Source organism: Myotis nattereri (genome assembly GCF_964212035.1).
Source record: "Myotis nattereri genome assembly, chromosome: 3".
Classification (NCBI taxonomy): domain Eukaryota; kingdom Metazoa; phylum Chordata; class Mammalia; order Chiroptera; family Vespertilionidae; genus Myotis; species Myotis nattereri.
In genome coordinates, this window is record NC_138077.1 from 146,127,248 (window position 1) to 146,143,923 (window position 16,676).

At 36.1% G+C, this 16,676-nt stretch overlaps 1 protein-coding gene across 2 annotated transcripts in view; it reads right to left on the bottom strand.

Moving 5' to 3' along the window:
- Positions 1 to 459: 459 nt before the first annotated feature.
- Positions 460 to 16,676, bottom strand: part of LOC308516702 (epoxide hydrolase 4) — a 140,362-nt gene continuing 124,145 nt past the window's right edge. For both annotated transcript variants that reach the window (XM_081087762.1, XM_081087763.1), the window contains 6 exons: positions 14,280 to 14,341; positions 7,663 to 8,374; positions 7,328 to 7,415; positions 6,790 to 6,929; positions 2,610 to 4,886; positions 460 to 1,320 (listed from right to left, as the gene is read on the bottom strand). In XM_081087762.1, coding sequence (XP_080943888.1) covers positions 854 to 1,320; positions 2,610 to 4,886; positions 6,790 to 6,929; positions 7,328 to 7,415; positions 7,663 to 8,374; positions 14,280 to 14,341 — 3,746 coding nt within the window. In that variant the 3' untranslated portion in view covers positions 460 to 853. The remainder of the gene's footprint in view (positions 1,321 to 2,609; positions 4,887 to 6,789; positions 6,930 to 7,327; positions 7,416 to 7,662; positions 8,375 to 14,279; positions 14,342 to 16,676) is intronic.

The following is a 16,676-nucleotide window of genomic DNA, read 5'->3' on the forward strand; positions in this document are numbered from 1 at the left end:
ACTTAAACTATATAGGTAGGTACATTGTTATTAACTTAATTAGGGTACTCCTAAGGCTTAGGAAGAGCCACACTCAAGGGGTCAAAGAGCCGCATGTGGCTCATGAGCCGCAGTTTGCCGACCACGGCCCTAGGCTATAGTTTACATCCAATTTTGTAATTACCAATTGGTGCTTCTTAATCCCTTCACCTTTTTTTACCCAGCCCTCAACCCATGTCCCCTCTGGCAACCATCAGTCTGTTCTCTGTATCTATGAGTCTGTGTCTGTTTTGTTTGTTCATTTATTTTGTCGATTCCACACGTAAATGAAATCATATGGTATTTATCTTTTTCTGTCTGACTTATTTCACTTAGAATAATATCTTAAAGGTTTTTTTTTTTAATATTCAACTGTCAGCCTCAACCACATCAACCCACCAACCCACGCTTGAATGTTACTCACAGGTTAATTCTACATAATTGACACAAGCACAATATGTTTTTTATTGTTAAATTACTATGTTACCATATGCAGAGCAAAAAGTAAAGGAACAAATCTACTTGTGCATTCACATTTTAAATTCTTGAATGGTAAGTGAACAAATGACCAGTTAGGAAAGGAAAACTGAAGGGCTTCCTTATAGTCTTCTAATTTTTCTAATAATAAAACATGCTCAAAAATTTTAGAAAAACTTGTTTTCTATGTGTGATATCATATTAATAAACAAACTATGCTTACTTCAATAAATTGGAAAGACTCCCTCGATATTAAGGGCAGTGCATCTCTGGCTAATGTAATTATCATTTGGATACAATATAAACATCAAAAAATAAAGGGGTGGAATAGTTCAAATTTTTCAAAGTATTAGTACTCTTAATGCTGAGTTTCCAGTTCCAGAATTGTCCATTCCCCTTGGGGTGAACAATCTTCAGAGGAAAAACTAGCCATGGTGATGCTTGCTGAGGAATCAAGTGGAGAGGTTAGTTCACTCCATCTGTTCAAAGTGTCAACATGTGCTTTACCCTGAGGTTTTGAGCTGTCTCGTGCTAAAAGTAGTGTCTGATTGATTAGATACTGTGCTAAATTTAAGTCTTCAGGAACAGAATCTGTAATATTTAAGTTTGAATCCTGTTCAGAGAGCAGTTGCTTTAATAGTGTCCAATCTTGTTTTGCAAAGTGTTGATCATCTTCAAAATCCATGTCTGTAATGTGTGTTTCTGATTCCATTTTCTGCTCAAATGCTTCTACTACATCCATCTCATATATTGGAGAGAGGGTTTTTGAAGGCCGATCGTCATATATGTAGGTTTGTGCCAGTGTATCACAATCATCTATGTCTCCTGAAATAATTCATAATACTACACAATGTAAAAATTGCACATGTTGGTACCCTCAGAGTTCTGTAGAACAGTATTTAACAGTTATAGTCAAAAAACAACAACACAGAATGGGGAAAATTACATTTATACAAAACTGACAAGATTTTTGAGGCAATTCTTTTTCTATCTTAAAAAAACACACAACTCAAGGATAATGTTTAGCAGCAAAATCAAAATCGGTAACTAACAATATTTCTCATACCTTAGTTTAAAAACTTGTGATACAGAAAACAATAGAAATTATTTAAATATAAACAAAGAATATGCACATATATCTAATTTACTACAATAAAAACTTAAAGAAGAAAAAAAAAGACATGGCTATTTGATAGTGACTTTTAAGGTAAGTCAGTTCCAAATGGAGAATAAATACATTCTGTCTAAAGCCTTATTTGTATATTGCACATGCAAAGGAGAATGCAAGCAATGACAAACAAAAAAAGTACAACTTTAAGGAGCTCCCTGTTCTTGTGATTTTGCTCAACAGGGACTATGGATCAGTATTTTTCTTAGTTCTGATATACAATAGCTACTCAGTCAGCAACTACTGCATATTTTAAATGTGGGTTATTAGTTCAAATTACTATAATAAGGACAACAAACACAAAACAATTAGACGGGAAATCATCTATACATATGAAACAAGCCTGGGCTTTTTCATATTATCATTGCTTCTAAATATAATCTCTTTTAGGAAATTTATCTTTTTACTTGAAAATTTTATAATAGAATTATAGTGATCCTTAAAGTCTTGACCTCTGTAAAATGTATATAAATTGTAATAATTAATGTAGTTAAAATAGTTCAGTGCTTTAAGTTACACATTACTATAGTTATTGCACAGACCTCTTAGATATATACTAGCATAATCCATAAATCATATCCAATGTATAATAAAATTTCTAATAGTCAAGAATTCCTGTTAAATTAGACATAAATAACTAAATAATAGCAAACTAAGTTTTTCTCTTATTCTTCCATGTAAAATCTCTTAAGAGTAAGTTAGCTCTAATAAATCACCAAAATTTTTACTAGATATTGATTCTGCACTAGGATTTTAAGTGAATAATAAAGAGTAACTAGCTCATTTTAATACTATTAAGAAATTTAAGTTTTCATTTATAATTTGAATCTGTTGCTTAAATAATTATTCTATCTAACTAAAATATAACATTCAGGGCTACATACAATTTTTAAATTCTATAAACTAATTTTCCTATGGATTTAACATTGCTATTTCTGTACATTACCTGCAGATAAAGCAATATTAGCTTTTTCGGTAGCTGTAGAATGGCTCTCTTTCACTTGACTTTCCTGAGGCAGAAGCTGACTCCGAGAGGAGACCAGAAATTTTGTAGAGCTGTTCTTTGGTACGTCAGAACTGGGTTCTCTTTGATGGAGCTCCAAATGACATGGTCTCTCTTGAGATTTTGTATCACTATCTGAGAGTTTGCTGCATTGCTGAATGTCATTATCTATGTTGCTTCCATTGTTTACTTTTTTATTTTCTGGAAGAAGTTGTTTGTCTCCTTTGGACAGAACATCGATTGTATACTTTTTTTCTGTGGCTGAAGCACTCTGTTTATCTCTTCTTGAAGAGTCAGTGCCACTAAAGTCCAAGAGAAAGCTTTCGTTTTTACATACATTATTGCCTTTATCTTGTTTACTTTCTAAAATACTGCCTTCACTTCCTTGTGAGTCTCTGGAATAGCAGGTCCTTCTGGGATGTTCATGAGAAATGCCACTGAAAACTTCACAAGGTGAAAGAGAATCTATAGAAGGCTGAAAGGGAGTATGGACTTCCCCTTCATCAGACCCCAATTCTTCACATTCATCTACTGAAAGTAAAACTGACCTTTTAAAAATTTTAGTTGCAGAAAATGCGTGACTTTCATTTTCAGTTGCATCTTCAAAAGCTAAGTTAATAATCCCCTGAAAATGCTGAGGAGCTGAGTTAGATACAGAAAAATTTTCTGCAACGTTTTCAGCTTCAGATCTTTCATCTTCTGTTTCATCTGCTGAGGAAGAAACTTGGTCTACTTCCTGAGCAAACTGGACATTGCCTCTCAGGATATTTTCCCTTTCCCTAGGGTGGGCTATTGTAGATCGAGACCAAATTTCTGGCCTTTTCCTAGGAATCTCATCATCACTTGTAGAATTCACTTGGAAAAGATCATTACTACTTTGCTTTTTCATTTTTACTTCAATTCTTAAGTTACTATCATATATTTTTAATTCTTCAGGAGTACTGGTATCACTGCTACTTCTTCCAAGAAAATCATGGCACAGCATGGTGCCACATTTAGAAATACCTCTGTCATTTGACCCATCATCATCCTGAGACCCTCCAGCATCATAGTCTTCGGACCTGGGCTTTATGTCATCAGAGGACGTGGTAGCACTGCCAGTGTCAGATTCAGGACTCTCTCTCTGATGTAGAACACCAGTACTCAAATTCCAATGACTTGCGAATGAAGCTTCTGGATTTTCATGGCTCTCTGGAGTTTCTATTGTTTCCATATCTTTAGGAGAAATTTTCTCTGATATTTGTTCCAAAAAACACTGGGAGGAGTCTGCTGTAGCATACTTGTCTTCATTCATAGCAGCACCATCAGATAACTGACTAGGAATTGTCTGTTCTACATGAAAATTAGATTTTCTGTCATCTTGAATAGTATGTAAGGTACCATTTGTCCTTTCAGGAACACAAGGTAAAATGTCTTTCACACATTTAATGCTTGATTTTTTGTTTGTGTCTTTTCTCCCTACAGGCTTCTCCTTATCGAATACTGAATGGATTTGCTGTGGGTTAGCTGAGTCTAAATCACAAACTAGATTAGAGTTCAAGAGGTTTTCATTTGGATTTGAAGTCATGGATTTTATGGCAGTGGTGCTATAAAATTCTGGATCCACATGATCACTTCCACCAGAATGGCAATGTAGTTTAGATGTGTTGCAATGATCTGTTTCTTTGTGATTAGAAAACTGTGTTTCACTTTTATCTGAACCACTCTGTCTTGATTCCAATTCATGTTTTATTGCTTTATCCAGATTTGAAATATTTTGGCATTTCAATACCAATTTCTCTCTCTCTTGATTGTTCAATGGCTGTTGTGGGTCAGGTGTGCATAATGTTTCTGTACCACTGATTTCAGATGTGAGGTTCATCAGAGGTTCGTGAGGCTTCTGTTCGGTAACACTACCATTATTATTACTTTTTTGGACAACAGATATTTCACTTTTTAAAGGTCTTTGAGAAGAAGACTGACTCTTCAATAAGACCTGTCCAGGAAGAATTTTCTGTTTTGATTCTTTATTATTCAAAGTTTCACCTTTCTTAGTTAGGTTTTTAGGTATTGCCACTATTTTTGCATTAACCTTAGGCAAAGTTGTGTGCCCTTGCTTGATAATTTTTCTCTTAGGTATCTGTTTATCTGTTGTACTGTGGTCCAACTTTGCTACACTTCCATCAGACTGCCTTGAAGAGACTGAAGATTTTACTGAACTGGGTGATTCTCCTTGAGAACCTAAGAAAAGAAAATTCAAAAATATAATATACCTTCCAATTTGTAAATGAAATTCAATATTTGGTTTTAAATTACTTTAGAAGAAATAAAATAATGAATGGTAACATGTCTGTAATCAAATGAACAACTACAGATTAGGAGTTAGTAGCATAATTAAATAAAACAAACATTTTTCTATTATAAATATAGAGGAGCTATTCCAGAATCTTAGCAAAATTATTAAAATAGGATCATTCTTCCTCAAGTAAAGAGCCTTGAACTTATGCCAGAATTGGATTTGCATAAATATATGGGGGTGGAAAATTCTGATTTTCTTATACCAAAAGAATAGCACAGGACTTCTCTTTTATGTTCTTTTAGGGAAAAAAAAAGACTATATTCCACACAGCTGAAAAGGAGAACTGAGCTAAATATAAATGTTAAAACTGCTGCATTTTCCCCCAAACATGAACAAAACTAATTTATTTCTCATAACCAAATCATTATTATTGTAGCATATTAGGGTTAGCAACTTAGATATACAGTTGAAACTAAAACTGGTAATGGAGGGTAAGAGGATTAATTTGGGGAGTCTATTTGTTTATACTGGTTAAAATCCTAAAGATTACTATCAAACAGAATTACCAAATATTTTAAAACCTGAATAATTTTTCTCTGCCTTACTTTTTATTTACTTTCAGTATTAATTCATTACTTAACTCAAAGTTGTTTTTAGGATTTTACAAACTGCTCCTAATGCATAAAGCAAATTAATTTTTTAAATCGGTTATTACATTAGCAAATTATGCATTTTGATCAGCACACTTTTCTTAGAACATGGAAAAACAACAAGTACAACACAGATTCCAGAGGAAAAATTCTTCCTCCTATGTATTGCAGCTCTCTAGACTGTGCCATTACCTTTTAAAGAACTCTTTATTACTGGTTTTGCAGATGGAATTCCTAGTTATCAGTCAAACTTTGAAGAAACATGGATGTAACATATAAAAGGACTAGAAATGCAGATAAAGTAGTGACTCCCTTAATTATTTCTCTCACAAAATAACAATAAAAACCAAACCAACACCCCAGAATACCAAAATAGTTGTCTGAAAAATAAAAGTATAAAATCTCACTTCTACAGCATGAAACGAATGTAAAATGAGTGAAACCATGTTACAGCTTATTTATAACTAGAGGCCCAGTGCACGGATTTGTGCATGGGCCATACGGGCCGGACACGCCCTGGAGCCAACCTCCCATGGTCCCTCCCGGACTGGCCACATGGCCGGCCGCACCTGGGGTGGTACCGGGGCTCAAAGGGCATCTGCAGAGTGAATGGGGTCCCTCAAGCAGGTGGGGTCCTTTGGCCTGTGGGGATTGGGCCCAAACCGGCTCTCCAACATCCCCTGAGGGGTCCTGGATTGAGAAAGGACGGTTCTCGGGTGACGCACCCCAGAATCGGGCTCCTTCCTCTCTGGTTCCGGATGTGTCACCCAAGAACCGCAGCTGCCAAGTAACCACTGCTCAGCAGGTCCTGCGTTGAGCATCTACCCCTGGTGGTCAGTGCGCAGCATAGCTACCGCTTGGATGGTTGAACAGTCAGAGGGTCGCTTAGGCTTATCTATAAAAATAAAAGTGTAATATGCTAATTAGACCAGACGTCCTTCTGGACGGCCTTCCAAAGCCAGGACTGTGAGGGAAGCCCGGGTCCCGGGTGCCAGAGGGAAGCTGGATGGAAGCTCGGGTCCCGGGTGCCAGAGGAAAGCCGGTGCCGGCAGCTGGGGGAAGGAAGGCCTACTCTTGGATGAATTTCATGCATTGGGCCTCTAGTATATATATAGATTGCTGCTCAAGTTCCAAATCGGAGTTCAGCTTTTTCCACTTAAACAAGGAAGGAACACCAGGACCTTGTCAGCTTTACCTTGAGTTTTAGCAAAATTAGATGGGGCATTCTTTGTCCTCTGTTGAGCTGCAGCACATCCATTGTCATTTCCTCTTTTCTTTAAAATTGCCTGAGGTACTGGATCATTATATCCTTTGCTAGCGACCTTCTTTAGCACACTAAGAAAAATGATTTTCATTGAGTATTTCATTCCAAAACATGAGCTTTAAAAGGTCTATACATAAAATACATTTTTTCTCAAAGAAATAAAAAATATCTCTTTTCTGAAAATAAAAAACACACATATGTGCATATGTCTTTAAGTTTATAAAACTGTAGATCAAGTATGATAAAACAATGCGTAATCAAGTGGGACAAGTGTAAATTATTTGCACCAATCATGATTTTACATAACTATACTAACTGCTTTTAGTAAATAAGAAAAGTTTTAAAATATCATTGTGTAAATACGTTACATTTTCTAACAAAAAAGAAAAGATACTTAAAATATTTAGCTAGAAGTCAGTAACTTTCAGAGAAAACTAATGGATAGGTAAAATAATGAATGAAGACTTACCTATTATTTATATTAGTTTCTTGTTCATGAATGCTTTTTTTATTGGAAGTTCCATTGGTAACTTTTGAAACAGGTCGAGATTTTACTGCTGTAAATTAAGAAAAAGTGAGTGATGAGATGGAACACTAAACATGTAACAATTATTTACAAAGTCACTGGTCAGGCACTAAACAAAATTAATTGTCAATGAGGGAAGAACTGGGTTTTCTCTGTTTGCATGAATACATGTAAATAAATACTTTTTTGCATGTGAACTAAATAAAAGTCCAAACCGGTCATTTTTTTCTAGGAACTTTAACTGACAGGAGCTTTTAAAAAAGTGTGCTAAAACCCACCTACAGCGGAAGTTTTGATACTTTCTACAAAGTTTTTCTCTGTCTGTCCTGGAGATTCAGAAAAGGACAGTTCATGACCAGATGGCTTCTCTTCTCCTATTGATCCATTTACTTTTGGTTCATCCAGACAGTCAGTGGAAACCAATAATTCCACACTTGAGTTTGTAGATCTGCTGGAGGGCCCTGCGATGTCAAGGCATGGAGAATCTTTCCCTGTGGCTTTCTTCAAAGGCTTTGCTCTGGCTTGCCCATTTGAGTTTCCAGTGAGTACCTTGGGTCTGGCACCTGTAATTTGTCCTTCTTCACCTCTCACTCTTTTTCCATTTAGTGCATTTTTGTGTCCATTCGTTGCTGCTGTTGCTGATCTTTCCACAACTTGTCTAGGTGACATGTTCGCTGACTTTGCATTATCGTTGTTTTCTGTTTTGGGTTTTATTATAGCTTTGGGCTTTCCAGAAACAGTTTTCCCCCCAGATTTTAATTCTTTTATAATCTTAGGTGCTATTTTTATACTATCCTTTTCCTTTAAGTCATCATGCTTCGAAGTTGTATTTATAGTATTTCTATTAGTACTTGATGAATGTCCAGATGCTCCTAATCCATCAGATTTCATCTTTTGGTTAGCAGAGGGGCACCTCCAGCACTCTTTCTTATTATTTTCTCTCAAAGATTTATTTTTTATAACACCAGAGTCAGAAACTTGTCTCCTTTGCTACAAAGAAGAAAAAAATACCTTGTAACTTGACTGGAGTCTTTGACATATACTTAACATTTAAGTAAGCCAGTTTCCAAAGAACCCCCCCCCCCACCCCCCTGACCCAGCAAAGTTCATAATTTAGTTTCATTCAAACTTTAATTATCTTTGGTGACTTTGAGCAATACTTACAATGTGTTTTTGATCAAATTACCTTAATCAAATCTAAAATACAGCACAAAATATTTAAAACCTATACTACTTTAAAAGGCATATTACTTAACTTTATGAAGTTATGATAGAGAATTAATACCTGACAGTGTCAGGATGGCTTGAGGGAATGACAACAACCTCCAATATCTTTGAAGGTCCACTCTCAGGTTCTGTACTAAAACCCTTTTCATACATCATCTCACTTCATCTTAAAACAATACTATGAGATAGTTCCTGTTGCTATCTCTATTTCTTAGGCAAGAAACTGGGGATTAAAGCAAGTATGTGATTTACTCCTGATCATATGTTGATAAGGAATGGAACTAGGATTTGATCTCATGATTTACTGCTTTACGTAGGTGGTCATTTATATGGTATAATTTGAAAGACATTACCAAGCTTTTCACCAAAAAATACCAGAAAATTTTTAAATCATTATTTTGTTAATCCTCACTCAAGGATATTTTTTCCATTGATTTTTTAGAGAAAGTGGAAAGTGGAGAGAAGGGAGGGAGGGAGGGAGGGAGGGAGAGGTGAAACAGACACATCGATTGCCTCCCGCATGTGCCCTAACCAGGGCGGGGATCAAACCTGCAACCCAGGTACATGCCGTTGATGGAGAATCAAACCCAAGACCCTTCTTTGTGAGGGCCAATGCTCTAACCACTGAGCACACCAGAAAGGGCCAAATGCCAGAAATTTTATCCTCTGTGGTAAGAATTGTTTACTTCTTAGAGTCCTCATTTAAAGAAAAAGAAAAAAAGCACTCATGAGAAACAACATCATATCTGAAAAATTTGGTTTTTTAAAAGAAACAAGATACTGCCCTGGCCAGCATTGTTCAATGGTTAGAGCATCAGCCCCAAAATCAAAGGGTTTCAGGTTTGATTCCTACTCAAGGGCATGTACCTCGGTTACAGGTTTGATCCTTGGCCCTGATCAGGGGGCAAGCAGCAGGAAACCAATCGATGTGTTTCTCTCACATTGATATTTCTCTCTTTCCCGCACCCCCTTCCACTCTCTAAAAAAAATCAATGCAAAAAATATCCTTGGATGAGGATTAACAACAACAAAAAAGGGAACAAGGTAGTAATGCAGAAAAAAAAAATAGTAATACAGTTTTGGTTGTCTGGAGAAAGTGGAGGAAAAATGATCCTAAGGATAGGTAAAAGAGGGAAAAGGGGAAAATAGAAAGGAACTGAAGACAAATGTACCTATTTCATCATTTTGTTTAGAACTAACCTTGATATGGAAGAAAATAAAAAGAAATTTAAATTGGTAGAAAATCTAAAATTATTTTGCCTTTTTAAAAAATTTGAATGCTTTTCCTCTGCTTTGGAAAGCTATATGAGATTGTAGAGGTAAAAGGCAGAGCCTGTGTTATCTTCATCTTTGTATCTCTTAGCACTGTGCCCACCACATACTAAATACACAAAAAAATATGGTGAATGTTGTTAAACCTGAGCATATATTATAAAGTTCAAAGTCTATTTCTAAATATAGAAAGCTTCCAACTACATTAAAATTTTGTCTAAGATAAAATTAACATCTATGTTTATACATCTATATATATAAAAGCCTAAGCAACTGTTATGATGGAACAACCGGGACTACTAGTCAACCAGTCACTATGACGCGCACTGACCAGTGTGCACCCGCAGGGCTCACGGCTGAGAAGCGCACCTGCCATGGCATCGGGAGCCTCTCCTGACCACATGGCAGCGCTACTGAGCAGTGGCGGCAGGCACAGTGGGCTGGGATGAGTGCCAGTGGTGCAGCGCCTGGCCCTAGCTCGGGCTCCTCCCTGGCTGCCGCTTGGTGCACTGCTATATCACTGGGGGATGTCCGACTGCAGGTTTAGGCCCGGGGATCAGGCCTAAACCGGCAGTCAAACATCCCCCGAGGGGTCCCAAATTGCAAGAGGGGGCAGGCCAGGCTGAGAGGCCGACCCCCACCCCGTTGCACGAATCCGTGCACTGGGCCTCTAGTAAATAAATAATAACCTGGCTAAGTTTAGGAAAAAGCAAGATATGATGATAAGAGAATCATTAGTTCTTGTCCTATCTTTGCCTTTGACTTAGGATATTTAAAAGATCATTAACATCTCTAGGCTTCAAACTATGTGTGATCAGAGGGTGGAGACTGGTCTAATTCAGTGTAGTGAGTAATATGTATAAAGTTCAAATAGGCTTAGCTCTCACTTTTTGTTTTCTTGATCAAATCTTAGCTCAAAAAATATTTATTTTTTTAAATTGATTTTAAAAGAGACAGGAAAGGAGGGGGAGAGAGCGCAAGAGGAAACCACATCGATTTGTTGTTCTACTTATTTTTGCATACATTGGTTGATTCTTCTATGTGCCCTGACCGGGGATCAAATCTGCAACCTTGGCATATCAGGATGACACTCTAACCAACTGAGCTGCCCAGCCAGGATTCTTTATTTTTAAAAAGATTTCTTTATTTTATTCTTTATTTTTAACCCTTTGCGATCCAATTTTATTTTTGGAATTCAAACAGTCTGGTCCAAATTAACTGACGGGATTGAATGTTGAACCGGTTTGTGGTGTCTCAGCCTCGATGTTGGACCTGCTCCTAGCGCCTGATCTGTTGAGTCAGCCTCCACGTTGGACCGAAAAGGGTTGATACCTAAAACTAGGTAGACCTCTTCCCACCCCTAAAACTGATCCTACTTAATTTATTCTATCACTGAATCTATTTTAAAGCATCATGCTATGGGTGAGATCTATATAGTATATGGGGTAACTACACTCCTTTAAAAATTTCACATTAACACAGTACATCATGCTGGGATTTCAATTTATACACATTTCTATGCAGTCTCTGACTTACATCTGCAAAGTTTACATATATTGCCCATATACAAATGGCCAACTTGGAATGGTCACCATGAGCTACTGACAAAAATAAAGAAAAAGAGGGTAACCCTACAAAGCAATCCTCTTAGACAACCCTTTTGGTTCTAGTGCTATTCCTTGTTTTAACTTTTTAATACAGAAAAATTTAAACAATCAAAAGAAGACAGAACAGTATCATGAATCCCCATGAACCTATTAACCAGCCTAAACAATCATCAACTTGGGGCCAATTTTATTTAATATATAACTACCCGTCTTATTATTTTTTAATATTTTTATTTATTTCAGAGAGGAAGGGAGAAGGAGAGAAAGAGAGAGAAACATCAATGAGAGAGAATCATTGATCGGCTGGCTGCCTTCTGCACACCCCACACTGGGGACCAAGCCTGCAACCCATGCATGTGCACTGATAGGGAATTGAATTGTGACCTCCTGGTTCTGAGCCATGTCAGTTGGGCACCCCTGTTTTATTTTGAAGCAACCCCAGATATCATATGTTTACCCTTAAGTATTTTGATACTAGCAGTCTTCTTAAACTTTTCTGTCTATAAATGTGGAAGACACATTTATTCATTCCACACTTATTGAGCACTTACTACACACCAGATAACTGCACATAAATTATTTGACTTAATTTTCATAATAATCCTGCTAGGTTTTATCAACCCATTTTATAGATAAGCATACCAGGACTCAGAAATGACACAGATAGTAAATGTGAAGTCAAGATTTAAACTCTCTATGTCCAGCACCCATTTTGGAATATCACTGCCTTTCTGAGGGAAACATATTAATCTGTTTTTTCCTTTGTGGTTAAGAGTATAAACCCTTGTTCAACCTGAAAATCAGAGGGATAAGGAAGAACAATCGGACTCTATTCAATTTTGCTGTAGGACAAGGAAGGAGGAAAAGCCTGGTTGATAACAGTTAATAGGAAAGGGGAAAGGAAGGCAGATAGGCTAATTCTTAGGACCTTAAAAAATCCACTGGGTTAACAGGGTACACAGAAAAAAATGCCCTAAGGTGCATTTCCTTGAGTATGTTCAGTATCTGTCTAATAATAGAGGAATATGCAAATTGCCCAGGATGCCATCACAGTAACAGTAATGACCAACAGGCTGCCTGGGGTGACCAGACCAGCAAGGGGGGCGTTAGTGAGGGACAACCAAACGACTGAACAGAAGGCTGAGTGGGGCAACCAGGCTGGCAGAGGGGGGCAGTTGGGGGCGACCAGGCCGATGGGGGGGCAGTAAGGGGCAACCAGGCCAGGGGGGGGGGCAGTTAGGGGTGACCAGGCCGACAGGCAGAGGCATTAGGGGTCATCAGGATAGCGGGGGGGGGGAGGGGGCAGTCAGGGGTGATCAGGCAGGCAGGCAGGTGAGCAGTTAGGAGCCAGTGGTCCCGGATTGTGAGAGGGATCCCGGATTGGAGAGGGTGCAGGCTGGGCTGAGGGTATCCTCCCCCCTCCCCCCGCCCATGCACGAATTTCATGCACCGGGCCTCTAGTAACTATACAAAGGACTGAGGGGGAGTCTAGTGGTATTCTATGACTAAAAAACTTGGGGATAATTTGGATAAAACTGAATTCAACAGTGTTCTTTATTATAGTGTTTCTCAGAGCTTTTGAGTGCTAGTATGCATCATTGGTCTCTAAGAGGAGCTATGCTGTGCAGCAATTCTCAAACTTAGTTGATGATACATGTTGGTAGGTAGAACATGAGGGAGCTGGTATTCTGTAGAACACACTTTGGGAAACAATCCTAGGAAGTTTACTGGCAAAAAACTCCAGTGTCCTAGTTTTTTACAGAATACATTTGGAACTTGACCTCTGCCTCAAGCCAGGAGAGCTCTCAGTTGTGGCTTAGAGTTGTTTTAAGTTCTTATCTACTGGCTGATGAGGAAGAAAAGACTCCCTATCCACTCTGCAGAGGCAGTATGCTCTGCATTCAAAACTAGACATCTCAATGTATGTCTCCCTGTCACTGCAATGCCCAATACTAGGTTAGTATAATGTCATACTTCAAATATATTATTGAGTAACCATGTTTAAGTTAGCCAGCTTGGACCTCTAACCATTGCTAATACTAGTAACATTTTTGGAGAAGAAAAAAAGTATTTCATGTTATAATGAATACACAAAGTAATTTATGTGTGTGGTAAAAAATAAACAACATAAAATTTACTATCTTAACCATTTTTAAGTAGGCAATACAATCATGTTAACTATATGCTCCTTGTTGTGCAAAAGATCCATAGAAGTTTTTCATCTTACAAAACTAAAACTCTATGTCCTCCCAGGCCCTAATAACCACCATTCTACTTCCTGTTTCTAAGATTTTGACTACTTTAGATACCTCATATAAGTATACTAAGTAATTTTTAGAGTATACTAAGTAACTTTTTGGTACTAACTGCCTTTTTCACATCACATATTTATTACATGAATTAAAATCTTAGTATAGAAAAAACTGGGACAACCAAAATTTCCTTTTGTAAGAAATAGGTTAATTGGAAAAACAGACATGAATTAGGTCTAGAATTCTAGACAATTTCTGACCTACTGGAATAGCTCCAATATGTTAGCTGCCAAAAGGTTTTCAAGGAAATAAAAAAGGTAGACAATATTACACTTTCTATGCCAGCTGGATATAAAAATTCACATCATTAAAAAATTTATGAAATGTTCACTTGATTAAAAAAAGACCCAAAATTATTTCCATTAAGGAACAGCTTTAATTAAAGAATATATTTTTAAAAATTTTGAAATAAAATAATAAAATTTAAATTATTGGGTATCTTTTCTCATTTGGACCTATAAAATTTTTAAAGTTTACCTGAGAGCTACTGAATATAGGCTTTTTACCAAGTCTTCGATCATCACCTTTGTCAAATGCAGCTGTAAAAAGAAACATCAATTTATTTTTATAGTAGGCACTATTATTAACATAAAATCAGAGGGAAAATAGTATACTAGCAGAAAAAGGGTTTGTCTTGATAGAAAATAATTTTAAAATAGCTGAAACCAACCTAGTACACACAGACAATTCCTTATTATACTAAATTTTTAAAATCACATTTTGAATCTGGTTTTTTGTTCCCTATGAATTTTGTTATTAAAATTAATAAATGATACAAAATCTCACAGAGAAGATTCATACATTTTATAAAAACCAAAATTATTTTGAAAAAATATATTTTATTGGTTTTTTACAGAGAGGAAGGGAAAGGGATAGAGAGTTAGAAACATCGATGAGAGAGAAACATCGATTAGCTGCCTCCTGCACACCCCCTACTGGGGATGTGCCCACAACCAAGGTACATGCCCTTGACCAGAATCGAACCTGGGACTTTTCAGTCGGCAGACTGATGCTCTATCCCCTGAGCCAAACTGGTTAGGGCAACCAAAATAATTTTAAGCTGTAAAATTTTTAAGATAACTGGCTTCATTTAATATTCCAAATTTCAAAAAATTACAGATTGTGGCAAATGTGGCATTTTATGAACTATTAAATATGAGAAATGTTTATCCTAAAAATTACAAAAATACTATTGAAATTAACTACATATATTTTCTTGTTTTGCCCGTATATCATGAGGAAAGAGGAAAGAGGAAAAGATAAGGTTCTATTGCAATGAAACAAGAAAAAATCCTCAAACTCATGTTCTTTTTAGAATCACAAAAATAATCATTTTATTGATTAGGTTTATATGGGGATACTGGAGAAGTCATGTTTATGTTCTTCAAATAAGAATTTGAATGACATCAGGAAAGTATTTAGGAATTAATGGTACAAGAGCTACACATACAGTTTACCTAATGCATTTTTGCCTTTTGAAGCTTATGGGGCTCTAAAATATATTTTGAAGAAATACATATACTTTCCAAAATTTATTTTCTTTTTGTTAAAACAACTGATGAAAATTCATCAAATTATCTGTAACTCTATCATGCATCTTCTACTATCTCTATTCTATAGGATCTGTGCTATAAGACAAAGCAGGGTCATAGAAATGGCATTATCAGAGCTGATTTATAGTTAGCAAATGACTTAGCACAATAATACACAGGAAGAAATTTCTATGTAATTTCTTCCAAAGGTCAGTAACTCAAACTAGAATGAAGAAATGTTATAAGAAAGACAACCGAGAATCACCCCTTTCTCTGGAGTTTCACAATACAATAATTATCCACAAGTCAGGAATAATTATAATTCAGCACATTTAAGATTTTAAAAAACATCATTTTTACACTGTAATGCAATCGATTGAAAAGTTTTTTTGACAATTAGTTGGATTACCAATAATATTTTGTTTTAGATATGTGTGTATGTATGTATATACATATATATGTATTTACATGTAATTTTAATTAACATTTTAAAGAATTACGATAAAGAACATTGAGGCTCAACTTAAGTATGAAATCCTCTAAATTGGAGAACAATAAAGTTAACTGCCAATCAGAAGAGAGTTGAATGACACCTACTCTGGGAATGCTGATCTTATTTCTTCACATTATACAGATTTCATAGTAAAGATTAAACTGTCATTTAAAAATCAGTATAGAAAGAGTAACAAGGAATAAATTTCTAATTTCTGAAGACCTCGTGATTTTTGTTCCATGATTTTGCTTGTTTTTGTTGTTGTTGAATTTCTTTGAAAACTGTTCCGGAGATCACATCTAGCTACACCATTATATTATGCTCATAACACAAGACAGAGCAAATCACATTCTGATTAAACCATTAAAGAATTTAACATATCTAGGTACTATCAAGAATATATTATATCACATATGGCTTCCTTGTTTTATAATAAAAAATGTTTTCCTCATAAAATACAGTATTTAGTCTTTCTTACCTTAAAATGTTTCAAAGTACACTTGCTGAATCTGCCAATATATTTTCTAAGGCACCTGATTTAACCCAAAAATAGTCATGAAGCCATTTTTAGTTCCATACCCTCAAAATTTTATTTTAATATTTTTGAAACACACATTCTGAGCTATATACATCTTTTGTTTAATACTAATGTTCCAAATGTTATCTATTAAATGTCAGAGACCACTGTGTGGCTCCTGAGGGATACTCCGCAATAGCACACACCATATCACTGAACCAATCAATTGTGAAATTAACCCATCTAATCTAGGCAAAAACGACAGGAAAGGGTATCTTATGCAAAAGATGGAAAAGCTTATGAAAAATATATTTAAAAAGGAAGAGAAAGTG